Source organism: Sphaerodactylus townsendi, linkage group LG08 (assembly GCF_021028975.2).
Source record: "Sphaerodactylus townsendi isolate TG3544 linkage group LG08, MPM_Stown_v2.3, whole genome shotgun sequence".
Classification (NCBI taxonomy): Eukaryota; Metazoa; Chordata; class Lepidosauria; order Squamata; family Sphaerodactylidae; genus Sphaerodactylus; species Sphaerodactylus townsendi.
The window spans coordinates 31720307-31746216 of NC_059432.1; the positions used below are offsets into that span (position 1 = coordinate 31720307).

A 25910-nucleotide genomic window follows, 5' to 3' on the forward strand; every position below is an offset into this window, starting at 1 on the left:
ACTGATTGATGAACTCTGGTAACTGGTATCCCGTAGAAACAAACAGATACTGACTGAACTTGGAGTTTTCACCCATGATGTAGCCCTGTGAGGTAGGCCATTGTTACACTGGCCTGAGAAATAAAGGCGAAACTGCCAAATTTATAGAATGAGGTTGCTAAAATTTTTTACAATTAAATAAAGCTTGCTGAGCAGTCTGGCCCTTAGAATTATGGCACATATTTCTTTGGCCTCTGGCACAACTTTAATGAACTTTCCCTCATAACTGGGCACTTCTCTTCCGCATGTCAAAACACTCTCCTACATAATCCATCATGAGTATAGGTGGATTTTTCACCTCACCACATTTTTATATGAATGTTGAGCCATAGCAACTGTAACAGCAGTGAATGATAACGCATTTTAACAGAATACTTATTGAGAATAATCCAAGCAGAAGCAAGAAGAATTCAGTCCCATGCAGGATTGATTGTTCTTATGTAATCAATGAAGCGATACCCTTTCCCACCAAAAGATTTAAGTGCAGTCAGTAGCACGTGGCAGAATAGAGAGAGTACCATGCTTCTGCAGTAGAAAATAGTCCCTTGGTGTTTGGGGTGAAGAGAGGGTTGGTGTTTGGGGCAGGGTTGAAGATGGAGGAAGTGGCAGCAGATGAATTCACAGTACTTATAACTTTTGGTGGGACAGTATATAGAAACAATGTGAAGGTAAGGACTATATCCTGTTCAGGATACAGATGGCAGGAGATTTGTGAATTAATGCGCCATTTCCTGGACCGTCTTTGTTCTAGAATGCTCTGCTTGGGTCTTAGTGCCTACCTAGTTCTGTTCCCAAGGCACTAGGTAGGACCCAGGCAGAGCTTGCTAGAACAAAGACAGTCACTTTCTGTTTGCCTTGATGAACTCCATTCTTTCCCAAACCTGGCCTAATAGGGTCTTTTTGAAAAGGTGGCAATCACAGCATTGCCACGTCAACGTGAGGTGTGCATTTTTTTTCACATTCCTGCCCTTGTTAGCACCATATTCCATGCCACAGCCACCTGCCTGGATAAAAGGGCTGCAAATACACCTTAAAACAAGATTGCAAGTTGGGAATGTAGAGGTGTTAGGAAATGGTGGCAAAATATGGTTATAATGTTGTTCTGCGAAAGTGATCTAGCTGTTGATGATTTTTAAAAGGATTTTTATAGATATTTTTGATCGATATGTTTACATGTATTTTACAACCTTTTATTACATCCTTAATATCACTTTACCCCCTTTTTCCCCTCCCTCCCTCCCCCCATATTTTTCTTCTCTTCTTCAAATGTGCAGCAGCAGGTTCATTCTTTCAACTCTTCTTTTCCATTTATCTTCCGAAATTCCAACTGCAATCAACCAGGCTGTGAATTCCGTCCAAATCATCATCATGTCCATTTGTTTTTCTTGCCATATCTGGTTTCTTGACATTATTCCAAATATTTCTAATGGTATTTGTTCCCATACATATTCCAGCCATTTCTGTATTGTCCATATTTTCTTATCTTTCCATCCCAATGCTATTACAGCATGAACTGCTCTTATCATTATTTTAAACAATGATCTCTGTTTTTGTTCTATTTCTTTATTATCAATTATTCCTAGAAGTAATAGGTCTACATTTATCCTTAATCCGTACTTTTAGAAGAGAAGAAGAAGAGTTTGGATTTATATCCCCCCTTTCTCTCCTGCAGGAGACTCAAAGGAGCTTACAATCTCCTTGCCCTTCCCCCCTCACAACAAACACCCTGTGAGGTAGGTGGAGCTGAGAGAGCTCCGAGAAGCTGTGACTAGCCCAAGGTCACCCAGCTGGTGTGTGTGGGAGTATACAGGCTAATCTGAATTCACAGCTCAGGCGGCAGAGCTGGGAATCAAACCCGGTCCTTCCAGATTAGATACACGAGCTCTTAACCTCCTACGCCACTGCTGCCGTATATATTTTTCTATATACAGCAAGAAATGTTTCCACATTTGTTTAACCTCTTCACATTCCATCCACATATGAAGATATATAGCATTTTTCCCCAGCTGTTGATGATTTTAAAAGCCCTTTACAGCCCTGTTTTGATAGAGAGGAAAATGGCAGCGGGGGGGGGGGGGGATGGGGGATGGGGGATGAGGCAAGAAACAAAGTAAGCTGCTATGAGTTTTTCCACTGTGATGGCTACAGGACTTGTAGGACCAGACAGAACTACATAGAGAACTGTGGAAGCAGCATGTATTTCTTAAGCGTAATAATATTTACTGAATATAATGATGTTCTGATACAAGTGAAGAGTTCAAGAACTTCCGAGAGTTCAAGAACTTCCGAACTCTTGTAGTTCTTCCCTTCCCATTTGTGCAGTAACAAAAGAAAGATTCAAGCTGTCTACTTGGAATAAAAGTAACTGAAATTTCTCACTGGTACCATTTCTCACCCAGAAGATCTGAAGTACCATTTCATCTGCTTTCTTGCTAATAGTCCATACTAAGCTATGCCAGCTTCATTTCAACCCTGCTGCAGAGCCAATCAGAAATAGCAGAAGCCCCATCCAAGAAAAATACCACCATAGAATGATTTGCCAAAGCCCAATTGGATGTTATGTTATGATTATTGTTATGATTTCACCACTTTGTTCTGGCATTTCTTCAAACCAACCTCCCTTCTCTACCTTCCCGCCCCCCACACATTCTGGTTCCTTGTGCGTTTGGTATTTTAGCTTGTAAACTTAAGGTGGGGCCTTTGTTTTATGTTTGTTTATGTGTAGTCCCTGTTGCCAAAATAGTTTAAAAACATTAAAGTGAACTGCTTTGGGGAGTGTTTTTTTTTTTCATTTGACAAACAAGATACTTCTCTCTCTCTCTCTCATATAAAGAAATGGCCCATATGTCAGAAAAGTTTTAAAATAATGCCCTTAGGATTTTGCTCCATGGAAGAGCCTATGGATGTAGATAGCATCTAAGATAAATGTAGTCAAAAGGGCTGGGTAATTCCCACCCACCCCCACCCCAACTGTGCAAACAGAAAGCAGAAGAGAGCTAAGCTTAAACTGAGGGGTTTGTTCTATGATCACACAAGAGTCACTGGAAAGAACAATAATGCTAGGAAAAGTTGAACACAGCAGGAAAAGACCCAATATGAGATAGATTGACTCTACAAAGGAAGACAGACCGCTCTGTTTGCAAGACCCGAACAAGCTGTTAAGGGCAGGACATTTTGGAAGGCAGGGAGAGTGCCATCAGTTGCAAGCACACAGAGAGAGCTAGAGCAAGTGAGTTGTGCGTAAGGTGAGTCTGGCAAGTCATGTTGGAAATACAGAGGCCACCTTTATTCATTTAGACATTCATTAGACTCTTCTCTCCAACGATAACCAAAAGCAGCTGACGCGGTTTAAAAAAAAACTCTCCTCCATTTTGTCCTCACAACAACTCTATGAGGTAGGTTAGATTGCAAGCGTGTGACAGGGCATGGTGGGAATTCCAGTCTACATATTATACCATACCCCGGTTCCATACTGCAACCCCCACATTATCTTGCGGTTGCACAGCTTAGATGACACAATATTGTTCCCCGTGCACTAGCCATTGCTAATTTGGGGGGCTGGAGGAGACCGGCGGCCACTTGGGAAAGGCGCAGCAGTGTCCCATCCTCGGGGCGAAGCAGGGGCTGCTCCCTGCAAGATGCGCTCGGGGCTTTGGCGCCGGCGCTGTTGTTTCAAGCCATCTCTGGGCCAAGCGACGGGTGTCAAATGAAGCTTGCCGAGGTCTCTCTTTGAAGAGCGGAGATCAAACAGCTTCAGGACCTCCGGCCTTAAAGGCTTTGAGCCTTTACCAACGTTTCCACAGGCGCTCCCGTTTGCCTGGGGCGTCGCGGGGTTTGTGCTCAGCACATTCAAGGACGCTTGCAAATCAGTCCAAGGGCGACTGGTGCTGTTGGTGTGCCCTACCCCCCGGCTCCCGGCTTTCGGGAGCTACAAAATACCTACTTTGAGCAGCCTTACGACGAGGCAAGGCCAACGCATCTTCTTCGGGGATTCATTTTATTCGCCGGGCTACAATGAAACGCATTTGTTTGGCGCCCTCTTGTGGAACCGGCGAGGTTGCACGTGTGAATTCTGCGGAAGGATTTCTAGAGTTCAGCCCTTCTTTTTAGCACCGCCTGCAGTCTGAGATCAGCTGTGATCCCAAAAGATCTCCCCAGAAGGCTGGCAAAAGCGCCCACACTTCAATCTGATGAACTGGGCTGTTGGCCATACAAATGTGCCACAATAATTCTGTTCATTACGCAGCAGATGAAAAAATGTCAATCGTCTTTTAAGATGTAATTGGACTCTTTTTAATTCTGTTAGTCTTTTTAAGATGACTTATCTTTGCTTTAATAGATGGTGATTGGTTGGTCTGTGGGGATGGTTTATGTGTGGAGGTTGTGGGCGCACAGCTTTCTCAGAGGATCCATCACATAAGCAAGATGCCTTTCTTCAGAATGGCCAGGTTTTCTAGAATGGTCCTGTGTATGAACATTGGCATTACCCCCCCATCCCCCGCAGCCATGAAAGTAAGCAGATATAGTCCAGTCTGACAGATGGGTAAGACCATGACTCAAGTGGTATCTACCATCGTCTACTTCAAGGCAAGTAATAGAAGTTACTTTTGCCCCCTAGGGTTATTAGCTCCTTGAAGGTGCTATTTGGATCAAGAAAAAGCAGGCTACACTGTTCTGAGCAAGTTTGGATTGGGGCACAGTTGCTTTGAAACAACAATGAAAGTGTCAGGTGATCCAATCCAGTATAGAGTAGTGGGTATGGTATTAGACTAGGTCAGATCTGCAAGACCCAGGTTTGAATCTCCAATTCTGCCATAGAACTGGTTGTTGTGGGCTTTCTGATCTGTGTGGCCTTGGTCTGGTAGATCTTGTTAATGTTTCGCCTGCATCTGTGGCCGACATCTTCAGAGGTGTTATCACAGAGAGAAGTGTGTTACAAACTGTGTCCAGTGTGTAACACACAGTATGTAACACACTTCTCTCTGTGATACGCCTCTGAAGATGCCAGCAACAGATGAAGGCAAAATGTTAGGAACAAGATCTACCAGACCATGGCCCCACAGCCCTGAAAGCCCACAACAACCAGTTGAGTCTGGCCATGAAAGCCTTCGACAATATATCTGCCGTAGAAGTTTGCTGGGTGACTTTTTGAAAAACCAATTAAACCCTTTCGTTGGTACGTATCTATTAATAATAACCAGTATCTGTAATAACTTCCCTTTAATTGCCAACCAATGGCTCTCTTTATATATTAATTTCCACTTAATTCCCCAAGGTTCTTCTTCAATTACAAGGATGATCCCTTTTGTTTATCTACAAGCTGCTGTTGACTTATGTCTTCCATAATGTTTTCAGCATCATGCCTAGGAGGATACTTATACCCATAACATTGGTTTCTTGGAGGCAAAAACCTAATTTTTAAACTATGCAGCTGCTTGTTTCCCTTTTGAAGGCTGATTTAGGCCATTATCATTTAGATAGATACATTTTATTTTCTGCATTGTTATCTCTTTTGTTTATTTTAAAATGTACAATAACATTTAATGTTCATCAATAATAAATCCATTTGCTCCTGTTATTCCATACGTTGAAAGGTTAGATGAGCGTATGAGTTTATTTAAGTGCTTTGTGGCTCTGCCATCCTAGTGAAAATCCAGCCCCTTTTATAAAAACCAACACTTTAAAAGTAGGCCTTAACTTATTGACTTAATTTAGAAATGCATTAGTTGAACTGACTCTTCCTGTTGAAAGTATTGGGGTGTATAGAAGTATCAGTTCTAACCAAATTCACTTACCAGAAAAAGAGTAGAGATTAAAGAATCTCTCTTAATGTTAGGCAATCAGGCTGCTAATCAGGACCTATTAAGCTATTAATCAGTTCAATAAAAAGCATCCTGCAACTTTAACATTTCCAGCAGTAACAAACTAGACCCACATTAGCATTTCACTCTAAGATTCCTACTTTGGATTAATCCAGTACGAGTTATTTTAAATTACCCATGCCCCTCCCCACAGCTCAATGAAGAGGCCAGACTACCCCTAGTAAACCTTATTCCCGGCCTTGATACCTTCCATCTGTTCCTAATTTGGAAAATGTTTCCAGGGCCTTGTACCTCCTTCCACTTTGCTGTGGATAAATCATGAGCCCTATATGTTAACACACCTGGTCCCCTCTCTAAGCAAAGAGGGACAATATGTTTTTGTTGAACTTAAGCCTCTTACCCTATTGCTCAAGCCAGAATCACTCCCCATGTCATACATTTCTACGCTTTGCTCATGCTTTGCCTTTCCTATATATGCTGAAATGTAATTCTCAACCATGTTCGCTTTTCGACGCTTTGCCATCGAGAAGGAGCTTTTTGCCTTCCCGAGACTGCAAATGTCAAACTGAAAGCAGCTTACAATAAAGACAAATACATAAAACAAACTGTATCTTAAGGCCAGTCTAGAATCCAACAGCCCAGTTGTCCTAGGCCACGGGCCATTGGCTAACATCCCTTTGGCTCATACCTCTTGGCAATACCCAAGACAAGAAGAGCAAACAAAGCACAGCGAAGATGTTGCAGCTGTCTGCTGTCCCTGCCTGAGTGTCTGTTCTCTCTGCTGTTATGGGTATTCAAATACAGACATGGGCAAAGGGTCTTTGCAGAGGGAGGAAAGTCTCTTGGTCTTTTGTTCTTAGCCTATGGCTCATAGTCCATGACTTCGAGTGAATGAGGCTAGTGGGTCCGTAAACAGCTCAGGATGTTGTGAGTTGTATTTTTCTATGCTTGTGAAATATTTCTGTGCAAGCTCAGATTTCCTACCTCTATTCTTACTCCAAAGAGAGGGAGGCCTCTAGACCATGCCAAGGGAGGACGGCATACAGGGAAGACGCATGGAAGCCCTCGACTCTACTGCGTTGTGGGGGCAGCTTTCCAGCCTCTGCCATTGGCAATGCCCAGAGATGCTTCAGCCAGCCAACCCTGAGGTAGCACCTGGCGTGAGCACCAATGGGGGACATCTGGGTGGTCCTGCCCTGGCCCCTGCCAGGTCAACGCGGCATGCCATGCGGCTGCTGGCTTTCGGTCATGTGGCTGGCCACTGGGCATGCCAGGGTCTCTTGCTGGGGTGGGATTCCTCTGCAGCCGCAAGCAGGCCCTCCCTTGTGGGCGCAATGCTGAGGCCGCCTGAGGACAGGGAGTTTGAGTGGGGGCGGCCCAGCAGTGCCTGGAACACCAGGCACCACATATGACCTGGTGGCTAGCAAACGGCTTGAAGAGGAGCAACGGAAAGGCTGCCGTAAAGGGAGCCCTTTCCACTTCCATGAGCCACCAGCAGTCCCAGAGCGCCTGCCTGCTGGAACCTGAAGACAAACAACAGGTCAGGTAAGCAGCAGGCACTGGCCAGGCAGCCAGCCAGCCTGGCCTTCGATCGATGCAGGTGGGTGGGCGGGGGCGGCAGCGACCCGCTGTTTGGGAAGTCAGGGGGTGGCCTGGGCAACTCTCTTCATCCCCTCGGCTGCTCTGGGGGTGTTTGGCGCACTCCATGGTCGGCAGGGCCTTCTGCAAGGATTTTTCTCCTGTAAAAGAGCTTGCAAGAAAGTCTCCAGCTCTTTTACAGGAGAAAAATCCCTGCGCAGAAGTGCATCTCGCCGCCCACTGACCAAAACACCCCCAGAGCAGCTGAAGGGCAAGCCCCAGCCAGGCCTTGATCTGGAAGGAAGGAGGCAGCGCATCCGGCTGCTTGGGAAGGCAGGGTGGAAGGAATGGGCGTACTTCTCTCCCTCTCGGCTTCTCTGGGGGAATGGATTTAATTGGCATGTCGGTGGTTGGAAGCGGCCTTCTGCAGGGATTTTCCTCCTGTAAAAGAGCTGGAGACTTTCTTGCAGGCTCCCCTCCCCTCGGCTGCTCTGGGTAGTAATGGTGGAGGGCAGCTGCCCATGGGGGGGGGAGGGGCGCAAAACTCAGATTTGGCCCCGGGCTACATTTTCCCTAGCTACACCCCTGCCTGAGGGTCAAGGAACCTACCACAGGCAATGGCCTGTTACCTGCCCTGGATTAATTGCTGAACATAACAAGCACGTGCTTAGGGCACCAAGGGGAAAGGAGCACCACAGAAAGTGAGATCACCACAAAAAAAATTTTGTGGCTAAAAAAATATTAAAAAGATGTGAAAGGAGGCACCACCACCACAAAAAAGTTAGTTCAACTTCAGGTGAACTAGGGTCCCACAATAAAGGCCTCTGGCACATACCTGTGCCCCATGAGCAAAAACTGTACATTATATGGCAGTGTTTCTTTCACAAAGTTTGGAAAAATGTTCTAACTTGAAACATTTTGAAATGATAAGTTTTAATAGTGTCATTTGCATTGTTCCCTTATGCCCATTTATTTTTTAAAAATGCTTTTTTGTACTTTCCAGCTTGTTAAAAGCAAATACATTGCTTTTTGCTATAAATTGTTACATAAACGAAATAAAAAAAAACCAGGCTATATCGTGAATATAAATTGTGAAATCTGGTCAGCCTGCATGTAAACTTAATTCTGAATCTTGCAAATGGAGGGTTTGGGCACCAAGGTGGGACTGTGCTTATGGCAGCAATTGGACTTAATCCTGCATGCTCCTCATATGTTGGGAGAGCTATGAAGGCTTCTTTGGTTGGGTGGGGTAGGAAACAATAACTTCCTTAGGCCAGCAGGGGTGGTGGGAGGAGCAGGAGAAATAGGTATCCTAGGCCCAATGGGCAGGCAGCTGCCCATTGGACCTAGGATCTACCACTCTCATTGGCTGCCCATTGGACCTAGGATCCAATGGGCAGCCACTCTCATTGGCTGCCCATTGGACCTAGCAGCTGCCCATTGGACCTAGGATCTACCACTCTCATTGGCTGCCTATTGACGGTGGATCCAATGGGCAGCCACCTTGGCCACGCTCCATTGACCTAAAGAAGCGCTCCATTGGACCTAGGATCTACCATTCTCATTGGCCCATCTCCTAGGATAATGGAGTGGGTGTGGCTGGCCTGTCTCAGCCCCCCAGGAAGCTGTTTAAAAGGGGCACCCTTGGCTGAGCCAGTGTGGAAGGGCCAGATATTAATTTTTAAAACGTACACATCCCACTTGGTTTAAAGTTACACAAACACACATATAATCTGTGTGTACACACAAAGACACAGACCGAAAAAATGGCCAATTGAAAATAAGGTTGCATTATTAGATTTTTAATACAGGTACAAACTGTAATCCTGAATTAAATCCTCCTTTTGTGCAAGCAGGCAGACAATCCCACTTGGAAAGAGAGGAGCTAATTTCTGCTGATTTTTACTTCTCAGTACATTCTAACTTGTGCTGGATGGCCCAACTAGTCTGATCATATCAAATCTCAGAAGCTAAGCAAGTTCTGACTAGTACTTGGATGGAAAACCACCAAGGAATACCAGGGTCTGGGGTGTTGTGTGGTTTCCAGGCTGTATGGCTGTGTTCTAGTAGCATTTTCTCCTGACGTTTTGCCTGCATCTGTGGCTGGCATCTTCAAAGGATCTGAAGATGCCAGATCCTCTGAAGATGCCAGCCACAGATGCAGGCAAAACATCAGGAGAAAATGCTACTAGAACCCGGCCACACAGCCCTTGTGTGCTACTAGAACCCGGCCACACAGCCCTCTATTGGGTTGCCCTAGGACAGCTGTGACTTGAAGGCACTTCACACATATATACAAAAATAATTTCCTGTAAGGGAAGTGTGGATTACTATTTAAAACATGTCCCTTCCTTCCAATTGAATTAACCATTTCAACTCTAAAGTTTATATCCCAAATTTTTGATTAGTTGAATATACATGAGAGACCTCAAATCAGTACTGACGGAAGGTGCTTAAATATTATTTATGCATTTCTGCTTCATTTGAAATTTGACAGAAGTAACAGTGTGACCAATACAATCAAATAAAAGGCAATTACTTTACAAAGGTAGCCTAGAAAATCAACATGGGGCCGTTACCGGGGTCCTATTTGTGTACATCTTTTCAAAATGCCAATATCAGTTCCAAAATTCTTCTAAGAAAATAAAGTGTCCACAAATATCTGCAAGATCTGTCCGTGCCATCCATGCCAGAGTGGTTTTAATTTTAGTGCAGGCAGACTAGTGTAGGCAGACCTTGGCGTTCAAAGTCTAGTGGGACCCATCTCTTGGAATGCACAACTTTTGGTCTCAAGAAAAGCAGCAAGAACTGCGTGGAGTAGAGGAAGAGTTAATTCAGATGTTGCCTTTGAATACTTGATTTGGAAAGCCATGCAGTTAAATTTTAAAATGTATTTTCTTTTTAGACCAATCCTTTAGTACCAAGTACAGCATGCCTAAGCCTATTGAAATGAATAGATCTGCACTCTACTCTCATGCATTGTTGATTTTTCTATTCAGCTGCATAAGATAGTTACTCCAAGCTCTATCTTCCTGTCTGATATCTTTAAATAGAGGCAGCAGCCATCTAAACTACAAGGAGAGAATCACTGTGCGTCGCTGTGGCACTGAGATGAATACACTCCTAGCTGGAGGTTCCAACAGGTCTTAATTTTCCCTGTATTGAGCCAAGTTGCTTAATTCATTCCAATTCTTTTGAATTTTCCCTACATTCCCAGAGAGCGCAGTCAATTCAGTTTGCTGATTTCCTTCAGTGAGGACAGATAAAAATATCATTACGCTTATCATGCCCATGAAAATAGTTTTGGAGGTGGAAAAAGGCAAACAATACCCCCCCCCCCCAATAGTACCCACTTCATCAAAGCTATACAGATTATAAATGTTACTTTCCCTTAAGGGCTGAATGTTTGTTTCATAAAATCATATCTTTTAATTACAGAAGTGTAATAGCTGACCACCCACAGAGTTGTTATTGCTGCTTGCCAGGTAAGGTATTGTCAGGTCTTGCAAGGAATGAAAGGCCAGGTGACTTGGTGAGGTTAGTAAGTGGGTAGATAAGGGAAGCCATTATATTAAAGGTTGCAGGAAGTGCACGTCAGGCGTGCCAAAGAGCTCACTGCCTAAATTGCAGCTTCAATTTTATATTGCTAAATATGCCATCCTTCTGATGAAAGGGAAAGATCAACAGCCTCACCATTTCTATAACCATTTGTGGTTGCATCATGCATATACACAGAGACAGGTGGCAAACCAATTATTTGCAGCTAAGCTTTTTAAAGGTTTTTAATTGTTTTGATGGTATCATTTATTTTTCATGACTTTGTGACTTAAAGCATGATGTTTTGTCCTAGTATTCATTACTATATTTACTAGCAAATATTACTGTACTTACTGTATTTATTACTATACTTACTGTATTTTATTACTATATTTACTATATTTACCCACATTTAGGTAATACCAGCAATAAAGCCCAGGGAAGAGGGTGAGTTCCTATCTGAGGAAGGAGAGAAGGATGATGGGGAATTGCAGGTTCCTAAGCAAGCTCTTTGGTTCTTTCAGACTGGAGACTATCAGTACCTCCTTTCCCAAGCCCTGGCAGTTATTTATCTCAAAAAGACCTAGAGGGAGAACAGGCTAAGGTGGACACAAAGCACAAAGGAAAAAAGGAGTTTCCCCCCATTTGGTCTTAAATGAGAGGGTTTTCTCATTCTGAGCAGCAATTGAAGGCAGAATGGGCAAAGCCTACCTCCACTGGGTGGATTCCAGGGTGAGCTAAGCAGTTTTAGACAGTGCCTTCTTACTCTAATGATTTGTTACAAATTCCCTTAACAGATGCTGCTATAACAGTCCTGCAGTCCTCTGGACTTCTTTCTGAAGATGGAGACGGCCACATTAGAGACAATGGTTTGTAAGGCAGATCAGCTCCCAAAATATGTCTCTTCGGTTTTTGTCATATAATGCTTTTATTTTGCCAAAAGAAAAAAAGTGCACCGTGGGTGGGTGCGGGGAGGACACATTAAAAGAATCATTGTATTTCAGTTTGAATGACAGTATTTCGAAAGGTAATAAAATTCCATCACAAGGCAACTGTACTGAAAAGTAATTTTTTTTTAATTTCAACTCTATAAAGTATACAACAGGCACTCGGCAATTACAGCTGCAGGGAAAATACAGAGCAAAACAAAAGCAGTTAGGTTTATGGTAAAAAGTTTTTTTCAGTCTACATCAAAAGAGTGCAACTGGTCAATGACCATTCAATGGAAGTGTTTCTTGGACAGACAAAATCCCCCTCTTTCATGTAGAATTATTCATAAGAAAACTAAAGGGGTGGGGGGTGGGGGAAGGATAGCCATAAGATTATAAAGCAAACCACCAGTGTAAAAACAGCATACATTGGAATAAGTATGGTAGTAGGGAACTCTGAATCAACCCCCCTTTGCTATTGAAGCCTGAAACATCAACGTCTCAGTGCTGTGGTCTGTTTATGGAGTGGACCATTCACAGAGGAAGAGGACTAAGAACACACTTTCAGTGGTTAGCTTTCTAGGTGTACTGAGAGCTTGTCTCAGAAATGGTTTGCATATACAAGAACTCATAGAAAGCACTGGTCCTGTTTTGTTCAGTGGTGCAACAAGATTCACCTCCTTTGCAGTCATTGGTTTCACGACGAGAAGAACGCGATTCCGCTTGGTGTCAATTTTTTTACAGCCAATTTTGCTAATCATTGGTTTGACTGGAACGTTTTTGCAATGGAGCCTATTAGAAAATATGATATGTTAGAACTTTTACTGCACTACAGTTTTAAAACTTGCACAGCTTAGCAAAACAGGAATACCTGTATACAGACTGATAGTATGTCATATATTAATTTGACCTGCACATACATTTATACATTTCACAGAAATGACGCTGTATCTCATTAACAGATACACAGCTCTGGTACATTTATAACAGAAATAAGAGAACAACTTCATCATTTCTGTAATTCATCAATATTATATAATAAAGGCTTATAAACTGTTAGCCGAAAGAACTGTAAAACGCAGCAAGCTAAGAAAGGACAACATTTTGAGGTGTGTTTGTCTTTGTCATGCAGCATAACACCAAATTTGTATTTTTTTTAATAGGATGCCATGAATTTAAGGCACTTGCAACAATGCCAAACAGCTAGATGATGGTCTAAACTATGGGACAGATGGACAACGGTACAGTTGACATCAGTTTCAGTAATACTGACAGTTATGACATTCATTCAAGTCTACGTTGATCTAAAAACATTACCTTACAAATAAGAAAATGGAGGAATAATGCCATGAAGTTCTAAATCAAAAGCTCCATGAGTACCACAAAATATCAACACGAAAAATACCTATTTACATAAACATTTGCTTGTGGTCCTATTATTAAATAAGAATTTTAACGTGAATAATGCAGCACTGTAATAAGCTACGGCTCGTCTTTTAGAACCCAGTTTTAGCAAAAAAGTGTCTTAAATAGGATAGCAAATTTTCTTCACGTACAAGCACATCGTCTTCCCATATATATTAAAAGGGAAACAGAGGTCCCAATCTCAGGCCCATGATTAGTGAGTACAGCCTGTTGAAGTGAATGGATCTAACTCTTTTGAAGACTGCTGCCTTAAATATGTGGGCTGCCCACTATGCTTGTCACGTGGATGCTGCCACAAATGACACCCTGTGGTGAATTTTGCATTCCCAGCTGTAATGGGAAGGACCACTCAAAACATGGATGTGGTAGAATGTTGAAGAGGGAGGAGAGAAATAGGGTACCTGATGGCCCAGCTTCCCATGATAGATACATACAGTGAAAGTTCTGACTCATGTCAAAGCTAGGATGCAAATCTGGGTGCAGTTTTGGGCAGAATCTGTGTGGAAAGAATAACACGCAGACTGGTCGTAAGAGACAGTACGTGAAAGTGTGAATGTGTGTTTTTCTCTCTCTATACATGAATAAAATATATTACTTATTAATGTAGGGTTCACTAATATACATATTCTAGTTTTAAGGTACGGTATTTAAAATACATTTGGTAAAAGAAATGCAAGGTGAATGAATCATATGACAAAATAAATTTGTATTAAGTGCACATCACACCAATTACATATGATTGAGTGTGGCTGAAGGACAAACAGAAGGGAAGCAAGCATAATAATTCATCCCAAGCACATTTGGACACTTTTTTGCATAAATCTTTTTTCCCCCTTTTGTATGTGACCTCTTCAGCTGAGTGCCTTGCACGGTCCATTATCATAAGAACTCTTTAGGCTAGAGACAGCAAGTCCTTATGCATGGATTAGGAAAAGTCAATTAATTAAAATGAAGAAACTTCATATTTCAGTTTGCTCAGTGTAGCCGCACACTATCTCTGGCTGAAGACGTGGGGGTGGGGGAGCATTTATGTAAAAGCAATTCCAGCTTTAATGCTGCACCAAGGTGACTTCTGACTAAAGTATTGTTTTAGCCCTAGTATCAAATGTCTGCTTCAGTCAATGTTTAAATTCTTCTATTACACGTGTAGAACTAAGTGTTAGATTTGCAAGGTGCAAATCATTCTGCTTTGGCAGATGTGTGCCACACAGGATTAATGAGCAGCTGAAATGATCAACAAGTGAATTTATGCATTGTCTGTTAGGATTGATATTCAAAGCAGCATGGAACTGAGCATGCATTATTTTAGGATCTGCCCTTAAATGAAGCACTCTGTTCTTCTGGAAATTTGTTGATTTGTTCAGCTTAGACAATACTATTTTTTTTTCCGTGTAGAAAGCTCTGTTCAAATTATGGGGGGCCTCACCAGTGTGAAGGATAGTCAAACCAAACTGAAAAGAGATAGCTCTGAAGTGGAATAAACTGATACTGTTTTCTTGCACCTGCAAGCATGAACTGGTCCACTTTAATGGTTTTTGGCAGATGAAATCAAAGCAAATCTGATTAGTTGAAACAAAGAAAAATCCAGGCTCCAGATTTCCCAAAGACAAGGAGAAGGAGAAGAAAAGCATCCCTTACAAAACAGCAATTTGTAAGATGAGCCCTGTGGCACAGAGTAGTAAACTGCAGTACTGCAGTCTGAGCTCTGCTCACAATCTGAGTTCAATCCCAACAGAAGTCAGTTTCAGGTGCCAGCTCAAGGTTGATTGTTCAACCTTTCATCCTTTCGAGATTGGTAAAATGAGTACCCAGCTTGCTGGGGTAAAGTGTAGAGGATGGGGAAGGCAATGGCAAACCATCCTGTAAAAATAGTCTGCCTTGTAAACGTTGTGATGAGACGTCATCCAGTGGGTCAGTAATGACCTCGTGCTTGCACCTTTACCTTTAAGACAAGGTGAAAAATTAATACTTCCCAACATGAGTACCATTCAGGAGTACCACAATAGTTTTAGATTTTAAATGATATAAATTTACAGAAACTGACAAATGTGTATTCTTTAATACTGGCTGAACAAAACATGCTTATGTGTGGAAAGACATCTCTGGCCAATATGATCCTTTGGAGTTCTTGCTTTTCTTATACCTTTAAATGTGATGTTTCCGGTTTTATGAATCACTTGGAGCAATTTTTAGAAATAAAATGATTGATCTATTTTATACTAAGCAAGCAAGTAATGAGCTATGTTGGTTCCAAACAACCCTGTGTTTGGGAAATGTAATATTTCCATCTAGCTGCTGTCCAGCTAAGGAGCTCCATAGTTTCTATATATGTGCTCAGTTTTTCCCCAGAGCAGCCCTAAACATCCAGTAAGAAACTACAAGGAGAGCTGTGTGTATGCGTGTACGCAGAGGTGGGATCCAGCAGGTTCTCACCAGTTCCCGAGAGTGGGTTACTAATTATTTGTGTGTGCCGAGAGGGGGTTACTAATTGGGTCCACTTTTCCACCTCCACGCCTTTCTCCCTCGAAAGAGGCATCCTGCCTTTGAACTTGAAGGTTCCATATAGCAATTGCGACTAATAATGTAACTCCCGGAACTGGGTTAATCCCTTTCAGGTACTGCAATTCATGGATTCTCAGCTTTTCGTATCTTTTATCTCACCAGTCTCATCAAAGAACCTGTGTGTTTCACCATTGCTGGGGTCAGATTTGTGAGTTGGGGCATTTTCTATAATGTGATGATGATTTAGAAATGACCTGGTGTAAAAACAAAATTGGGGGGTCATGGTGGGGTGGCTGCCCATGGGGGGGGCATCCAACTCAGGTTTTGCCCAGGGCTCAGGTTTGCCTAGTTACGCCTCTACCCCCTTTGCTGAGGGGGGGCTAGCGAGGGAACCTGTTGCTAAAATTTTTGGATCCCACCACTGCGTGTACGTGTTTGCGCATGTGACCTAATCTGCTATAATGCATGACTAGTAACTCTGGATTCTACTGCCACTTGATCCTGTGTGTGCCAGAAACAGCATGCTGTTTCTTATAATGTGGTACCCAATCACCTACACTCCTGATTGGTGTGGATGAGCAATATGCCATCACATTCTTTTAATACAGAAACTATCAAGATATTCAGGACAGAGCTGAAAGACAACATAGGATGGTAACGAGATCATGTGTCTGCTCTGAAGCACACTTGTTTAATCAGAAATCACAAAGAGATATGCTAGTTTCAATTCTGCAACAAGGAAAATTGCAAGCTGTTGCACCTCTACTGATGACTAGAAGCTCAATTGCCTTGGTTAACTGAAAATATTGATGCTGATTTGTAAGAATCTTAGATTTTCCTTTTTAGCCAACTGTTGTGATTGAGCTAGTGCAAAATCATTGTAGCAATGCATCGTGGCTGGGGGAAAAACCCAAGAGTTGCTCCCAGTATATAATGTGGTACAGTGAAAGAGCAATCGATGAAGAGGAACTGTTCTTGCACAGACTGTTGAAAGGGAATGGTGGTGGGAAGCAAGTAGAGGAGGGGAATGGAAAGATGAATAGGGTGACTTCCACAGGATGTTTCTTTAATCTTGCCTCAATGCACAATGTGGTGATTCACTGTCCTCTTTATAAGTTTCTCCATCCACAATATGCATTTTCTAAAAATCTGCTTTACTTCAATCTTTTTGGAAAGAATACTGTTCAAATGTGTTATTGTGCCATCTGGAAGGAAAGGTGCTGTTTTCCAGTCCTGCAAAGATTTTACCCACATTGGCACCATTTTCTCATCACCATCTCCTCACGGGCACATTTTTTTACTGCTGCATGAAGGCAGGGCTTTTTGAAAAATTGTGGTTTCTATTGCCCCATCGTGAAATACTATTACAGAGAGCTGTTACCATGTTATCTTTCTTTCTATTTCAAATTTTCATTTCTTCAAGTTCCCAGTGTACAACAATTAAAATTTAAGTCTCTAGCCCTTTTCATTGCAGAGATAAAAGCGGGGAGGTGCAGATAGTTTTGTTTAGATTGCCTAAAGGAGAATGGATTGGGGAAGCTGAAAGACAGTTGGAACAGAGTGGGTATTCACCACAGACAATTCTTTGGGTGGAAGCTCTATCATCACTGCCTCTGCATTGACAGCAATTTTGAAAGTAAAGAATCCTTGCCATAGTTTAGGAGAAATGTGGATACAAAAAAAAAAAATTGGAGACTGACTAAATGAGATGAAAATGGGCTATCGTTGGCTTCAGATGAAGGAGTAGGTTGTTAAGACTTTGGTGGTGCAGCTGTAATCAGAATGAATGGGTTAAATGAATGGATATGAACGACTGGATAGCGTTGTATATTTTCAGGGGCATTTCCTATTATGCGATGGCATCTAGAAAGTTGGAAAACATTTTATTGAAATGAATAATTTTTTTGTCATATCAGCAAAGATGCTTTAGCAGTTATGATACTTGCCATAAAGATATGAGTATACTGTGAATGTACAGTTGCTGGTTGATGCCATACATGGGGGAAGAATGCCTACGCTAAGATTGCTATCGTTGCTTTATGTGTTCATAATATGTTACTGTTAATACAGTGACATGAGTATGTCAGATGATTTCTGCCAAGTGGGTATAATCCACCCAAAGAGGAGTATTTTAAAAATGCATTGATTCCTATGGGAGAAATTTAAGCCTGGGCTTAACTCTTCCTTTGAAATGAATGGCATTCCAAAGTGCTCCGCTCCAGCTGCATTGTGCGCCACGTTTTAGACAGAATGATAAAGTTATATGATTTTGTGTCACAGGAAGAAGTAAGCTACTTATCTTTTGAATGGAAAAATAAACAAGTATAGCCCGATCACTTCGGGATTAAGAGGATCAATAAAATAACAAAGCAGAAAAGGCAACAATGCTGTGGAGCCAAAGCAAAATTATACATATAAACAATCCTTTGCGTTACTCTTCTCTTGCTACATTATTTTCCTAAAATTACTGTGGATGTTTGTTTCACAGATGAAGAATGTACATAGCACCTATAAAGTCTGCAGTGGGGGTTTGCATTTTCCCTCATTGGGCTCCAAAAGGTATTATATGTAGTTTTAAGCTCAGTGTTCGTGCCTATTAGACCGGTTGGCTGCTTTCCAGGACCTTTCTATAAGCATAGTTTTCCTTGTGTTGGTGTGTGTATAACATAAATGTAATATATATTTATATATATATATGTATATGTATATGTAAAATGAGTAGGTTTAAGAATAATTTTCTACATGCGTTTATGTAGCTGTACCAACAAAATTAAATTTTAGATATACTACGTTCCCAGACACATCCGAGAACAAACCGACCCATACCTGCCCTAACAGTTCAACAAAAACTGTAGCAGTTGTGCTTTTGTTATCAGTTTACAAAAAAAAAGCACATCAGGAATTAAAACTGGGAAAAAGGTAACATTCATTCTTGTCATGAATACTGCTTGAAAAGAAAGACAACTTACAGCACTGCTTTGACATAATCTCCTCGACCAATTGCTTCGTGGTCCTCCGCACACTGGCCTCTTTAAAGAGACCCCCCCTCTTTAAAGAGACCCCCCTCCCCGATCTCTTTTGCCATTTGGGAATACCCCAGATTCTAGACTGTAGATTCTACAGCGTAGAATAAACTACAGTACTTAATATTTCATTATTGAGAACTGAAACAATAAAGAAACCAATCTTGCAGCTAGAATTATGTGTATCTTACTCAACTTTCAAATTACAACTAGAGCATAGCAAATTCATTACAGTGATAGAAAACACATTTATTTACCAGTGAAAAAGGCTTCGCTTCAGGACCACCATGTCAACTGCTATGATAAGTTCAAACAGAAAACATGTGAAGAGCACTATTGTCATCTAAGCAATAAGTCCTAATGCCACTGTAGTTCTGTAGCAGCATCAATCAAGGCATCATGGTGACCCCGAGCACTAATCCTTCCCAATTCCTTCAGGTCTGCTGGCAGCCAAGTCTCAGGAAGCTGTCTTCAGCAAGGCAGAAGCAGGTAAGAGAAATACATTAAAAGTCTATGTCCCATCCTGAGTTGTCATCAGGTGGTGGTTCATCGTTGTCCTCAGGGAAACTATCAAAATTGCTTGTATCTGTGGGAGATGCAACCTGTTCAATGAAGAAAATGAGGTTTTTGGTATTTCAGGTTTCCAGAGTTTTGTTTGGAATCTTTAGGACATTTTCAGTTTTCTGCTTTCACATATATGGCTTTCTTATGCCCATATACACCACTTCCGGTTAAGTCATGCTCACTAGAAAGAGTTTCAGACAATATATTGAACAAAAGTTTCATATGATACTGCTTCCATTTACAGTAGCACTCAAGACCAAGATAGAATGAAACCATCTGTCTGAAGAAAATAACATTCATGAGTTCATGCAATACTAAATTGATTTCAAGGTTCTGTACACTTGGCAATAATACTTAGGTGCTATTTCTGAATTTGTAATTTGTGGGTTGGAAGAAAGTTACTGCTTCAGTTTTGTCCAAAAAGGTCATAGTTAATTGCTGAAATCACAAAAGCAAAATATTTACTGTGAAATTTGCAGCAAGTGTGAATAATAATGAGAGTGTGAATTTATACCCCGCCTTTCTCTCCTGTAAGGAGACTCAAGGCAGCTGAACACTCCTTTCCCTTCCTCTCCCCACAACAGACACCTTGTGAGGTAAATGGGGCTGAAAGAGTTTTGAAGACCTGGGACTAGCCCAAGGTCACCCAGCAGGCTTTATGTGGGAATGCAGGAAAACCAATCCAGTTCACCAGATAAGAACCCACTGCTCATGTGGAGGAGTGAGGAATCAAACCCAGTTCTCCAGATTAGAGTCTATCTGTTCTTAACCACTACACCATGTTGGGGTCTGAACTTGTCCTACAAAGGAAATCTAAAGGAAATGCAAAGCTTATTTGTAAATTGGAAAAATTCAGCTTATACTGTGTTGTAAAGCTTATACTTCTTTTTGTTACATTTTGATATCCCAGACCCTTTGGTGATCATATGTAAACGGGACTTATCAAAGGGGATGGGGACCAGTCATACCACAAACAACAAGATTTTTAATTACATTTCCAATTCTTGGGAAGCACCCCCTCTCATCTTGTATATCTGGCAGAATATGGTTACTAAGACTAGGCTTAAAAATTGCTTGTGAACATTTTTAAAGGCAAAAGGCAAGTTTTAGAGGTACAAACTGCCTCTTTGACTCCCCTGAATGTACCTCATTTGTTCATTTCTTAATGGCTATTCACAAGCTACCATTGTGCTCCTTTCTGCACTATTTCATCTCCCTCCCCTCCAAGGTCAACATGGGCCCCTTCCGCACATGCAGAATAATGCACTTTCAATCCACTTTCACAATTGATTAAAAGTGGATTTTGCTGTTCCGCACTGTAAAATCCAGCTTCAAAGTGCATTGAAAGTGTATTGAAAGTGCATTGTTCTGCATGTGCGGAAGGGGCCATAATGAACAAAATGGCACCAGACTGTCAATGAAGTAGTGTGAAAAGAAGTATTGCCAAAATTACCCTAGATAGTTGGTAACATTGATACTTTCCCAGCACTGTGCTGTGCAGGAGGGCCATTAAACTGGTATATTCTAGCATACAAAGATTGCCTAGGCAAGGCAGAGACACATTCCTTTCATTCCACCGCCACACTGCAGTGGTTTGATTGACTTCCTTTGAAGTGAGTGCTGGAAGAAAGGTGGCAACCTTTCTCCTACAGTGGGGTGCTGTGTGTTTTCCGGGCTTTCTCCTACACTTTATGAAAATATCTTACCTTTGATTGCAGCACCTTTCCCTGAGCACCATCAAAAGGAAGCGGGCTTCCTTAGTAGTCTGTAAAGAAGGCTTTGAAATTAGTGAATCCAATTGGGCTTAGTCCATATGGCTGTTTCCTGGAGTTTGTTTAGATGGTTTTCTCCCATTTTGTCACAGTGACTATAGCTCCAAACCAAGAAGTCCAAACAAGAGGTAAACATATTGGGTCATGGGTGCATAACCAAATGTAGAGTGAGATACACATTGGGGGAACTCATGTTAAGTGTCAGATGCACAAGCATTTTTTAAAGGTTAATTCCACCATTGTGGATCTGACTGCAAGTCCAGTTGTGCACCTGTGACCCTTGTTGGGCATTTCATGTAGTCTGGCCCTCAAGTTGCAGTAATTGGTTTGGTATAACAGTTGCTGTGCCACCTAAACAGATTATTTTAGTTCATCTGGATTAGCAGTCCTTGAATATATGGACTCCAACCAATGACATTAAGAACAGGCCAATCACTTGAAAAATACTTTGAGTGCAGCTGTATTACAAGCATGCTAATCTGCAAATGTATGTGCAGGTGTTACTGCATAGAAGAAACTTTTTGTGCTACAACAGCATCAGCTCGGATCAACCGTTGGAAATAGCAGACATCAGCATGTGAACTGGCAGTTGTGTGGCTAATATACTGAGTCACTGCGCCTGACACTAAAAAGGCCTTTTCAATGGATTATTAGTGACTGGTTTAGGCTTGCAAAAATCCTGCAAATAGTTCAATAATTACAAAATAAAGATCATGATGGTGAAAGAAAGGACGCAGCAGCAAAAGAAGAAGCACATGGCAGTTTTAATGTTCATTGCCTGGGAAAAGGGTAAAAAGGAACAAGTATTTACAGAGGCATCTCAGTTCAGGGCTCCTGTATCTATGGCATGGTGTTGATGCATGCTCCAGGGTGCTGTCATTGACTTCAGTGTCAAGGGCAGCAATTGAAACCCAGTCATGCTGCTGACAACAATGTCAGTGAGAAAACACTTGACACAGACACACGTACAACTCTGATCCAGACTGCCTGTTCGAAGCCATTTAGCCCATTCACTGGTGTTGCTGTCACAATTAGGCTGTAAAACAAATATAGGGATTAAAAGAATACTCACACTTGGTACTATGGGAGGTGTCAATGTACCTTTTCTCAAGCCTTCCCAGTTAAAGCCTTCAAACCACCTAGAGACAGGAAGATACTCAGGTCAGACATAGAGGTAGATGGTACACAGGCCATCACAGTAGAATTGGACAGCCTAGTAAAACAACATATTTTGAATCCTCAAGACACAGATATAAATATTTGGGGGCTTTTTTTATGATGAAGGGAATTTTGCAGAGCCAGCCTGAATTACTGGTACCGTTTTTGTATCACAATTATCCATTTAACATCTGTTTCATTTCATTTGCATACAAGTAGTGCTTCTCAACCTTTTTGATACAGTGACCTACAAGTCCAAATCCATCAAAGGTTGACCCAAGGTTTTCTGGCAACCTAGGTGAACCTTGGAACCCATACAGTCCAGCATTCCATTTTCTATAGTGGCCAACCAGATGTACTATGAACCCCAAGAAAGGGATATTCTGAAGTACACAGACTCTGCATATCGAGGTGACAGCCCAGCTTTTGACTATTCTCTTCTTCTCCATCACCCTTAGTGTCTTGCAACTGTGGTACAAGCTGTGAAAGCATCTCCACTTTCCATCCAAACCTTGAAGACATTCCTTTTACCATGATGGCTATTCAACAGTTGCTTGTTCAAACAGCTTAACAATGAGCGTTATACTATCTTTAACCACCTCCAGAGTAGACTTCCATCAGTACCTGTGTTGTAATAACGTAAGATTTAACCTACACAGTACTAATTGTATGAGTAGGGAAATTAAAAGGTTTACGTTACAGCAATCAAACCCATCCATAAACATGTCACTCACAGGAGAAGGTTTAAAACAAATGGTTCCCCCCACCTCCAAATGGATCATTCACATGATGCTTCCTGAGGTCACGCAGTGACAGCAGAGACCATTCTGTTGTCATTGCCAACTGAGCCAGACTGGAATTTGTGGAGACACATGGGGAGGGGCTAGGACAGGGGTCTGCAACCTGCGGCTCTCCAGATGTTCATGGACTACAAATCCCATCAGCCCCTGCCATCATGGCCAATTGGTATCGCCTCTGGGACGGGATGCCAATTGGCCATGCTGGCAGGGGCTGATGGGTTTTGTAGTCCATGAACATCTGGAGAACCGCAGGTTGCAGATCCCTGGGTTAGGAGATGTGTGAAGATGGCAGATGGGATAAAGGAGTTGGCAGCGAGGGGTTCAGTGTGGAGATCTCCCAAAGCAGGGAGGGAGCAATGTGGCACTGCAGCAGGCTGAACAAGAGATTGGGCTGATGAGGGAGCATAATCAAGATGAAGGCGGTATCTGCACTTGCCTCTTTCTCGCCTCCTCTAGTTTTCCCATGTCCCGCTGAACAGCTCCCACCCTCTCTCCAGCCTGTTCCTTCTTCCTGGTATACCGTAAAAATACTAACTGCTAGATGGCTTTGTTTTCCTCCTAATTACTGTCAAAGTGGGGGGGGGGGAGCAAGAATCTGAAAGAAGGAAGAGAGAAAGACAGCAGTGCAAGCCGTCAGAGACGGCTAATAGAGAGGACTGTGCCTGCAACCCACTTTCAGAGCCACAGTTAGGAAATAAGGTGGGCTTTCAGAGAGGGCTTAAAATTGAGCTAGGAAGAGTAGCATAAAGGTGAAATAGATGAATCTAGAACAGGGGTAGGGAACCTGCGGCTCTCCAGATGTTCAGGAACTACAATTCCCATCAGCCTCTGTCAGCATGGCCAATTGGCCATGCTGGTAGGGGCTGATGGGAATTGTAGTTCCTGAACATCTGGAGAGCCGCAGGTTCCCTACCCCTGATCTAGAAGGATAGAAAAATAGCTGGCTGGAATAAAGGAAGGGAAAGTGGTGGCAGTCAGGTGGCCGGACTGTGGTGGTCTAAAACGAGGCCCACTTTACAAAAGAAGTGGATTCTATGGAGGAATACGAAAGGAAAAAACAGAAAAGCTGGATAACTGCAGGTGTTAAAAATGGACAAGGAGCAAAAACAACATGGCAAAAGGAAACAGGAAGGAAGATGATAGCTTCAGCATGTGGCCGGCTGTTATCGCTGACCTATTCAGCCTATGCAGCACATCACATACGGTAATTTAACTGTGCTTGAGTGAATCAGAATAAAATCTGGCTCAGGCTGCATAAGGCACAGATTTCCAAAGAAATGTGGCAAGTAATATGGGGCTTCATCTGGGATTTGGAAGTTTCAGAATACAGAGTTGATTCATCAGGTAAAAGCAGATAAGTCACAAATGGAGAAATAAGATGAAGAGGTAACTTAATACTGACATGTGGACTCTTGGAACATACAGGAACAAAAATTATGTGTCTTTACATCTGGTAAACTTCAAGGAAAACCTAACACTTTGACAAATACCACATATATCATCCAGTTATGATGTATTATACTGACTGATGCCTGATCCTCTATTGGTGGTCTTGTCACTGTGCAGATAGTCAACAGACACCATGGGATATGCTATAGGGGTTTTGGTTTAATTTGCTGGATTCTGGTAAATCCTGTCAAAATCCAAGGGGACTGCAAAAAAGAAATACCTGATCGACTGTCCTCTGATTGTACAGAAGAGGTTTACAAAGGATGCAGTTGGCTCACAGGTTGGCAACAAAGGGAGAGTTTTAAAACTACTCATTGAAACAAAGCCAATTATGTATTACTGCACTTTTAAAATTCATTTTACTTCAGTTATTCCCCTCCTTTCTCTCAAGTGGGGACCCGAAGCTGTTCACATTGTTCTCCTCTCCTCCATTTTACTCTCACAACAACCCTGTGATGTAAGTTGAGAGAGTGTGATTGGCCCAGAGTCACTGTAAGGAATTCCATAGAAGCAGAAATAAAAGGCTCTTTGGTGTAAAAGACCGTTTATTCAGACATCTTAGAAAGCTCTTCGGTACACGAAATTGCAGTGGCTTAGGAATAAGATCTCCATAGAAACATACAGGTTATAATCCTGTTCATCCCATCCCCCACCTCCGATTCCCATGGGGAACGGGAGGTCTCATCTCCCTACAGAGATAAAGGTCTCCGCTTTCAGAGAAGCTGGGCCCACTCGCTTGAACTGGAAGGATATGTAGCTCAAGGCCAGGCTGACACTTCGCTCTCATTTACTGCAACACCATTGAATCCTTTACACTCTGCCTCCTTAAAGAAGACCCCTCCCCCTTGTAGGTTTGTCGCGGAAAGAAGCAGCGGTGGAAAGCAGGTAAATAAGAGGCTGGGCGCCAATATTTTTCGAGAATAAACCCATTGATTATACCCAGAGTGAATACCCCACCCAAGAGACTAAATATTGTAAGCGCTTTGGCGATTAAGCGAGTCCAGGATAAAGCGCCAATTTCACGTCGTCTTGTGGCCATCAATAATAGTCGGTGGGAGCCTCCGCTCGGTCGTAAGTGCCAGAGCATCGAAACTTGAGGAGCCCCTCCTTGAGTAAACTGGAATGGAAGACTGCAGGATGAATGTTACTAAGAGAGTTAGGCAAATCCAATCGGGCAGTGACATCATTAATCACTTCTTTAGTAATCTGAAAAAGGTCCCACCTAATCTTTTGCCTAGTTTAGAAAAATTTATGCACGCCTCCTCGAGATTTTTGGTGAACAAATACACCTTGCAAGCTTCTACACAGAAGA

General features: G+C 42.3%; 1 protein-coding gene across 5 annotated transcripts in view; it reads right to left on the reverse strand.

The window, feature by feature from the left end:
* Nucleotides 1-17249: 17249 nt before the first annotated feature.
* PRKG1 (protein kinase cGMP-dependent 1) overlaps nucleotides 17250-25910 on the reverse strand; it is a 916981-nt gene continuing 908320 nt past the window's right edge. For all 5 annotated transcript variants that reach the window (XM_048505459.1, XM_048505458.1, XM_048505460.1 and 2 more), the window contains 2 exons: nucleotides 22264-22330; nucleotides 17250-19457 (listed from right to left, as the gene is read on the reverse strand). In XM_048505459.1, coding sequence (XP_048361416.1) covers nucleotides 19359-19457; nucleotides 22264-22330 — 166 coding nt within the window. In that variant the 3' untranslated portion in view covers nucleotides 17250-19358. The remainder of the gene's footprint in view (nucleotides 19458-22263; nucleotides 22331-25910) is intronic.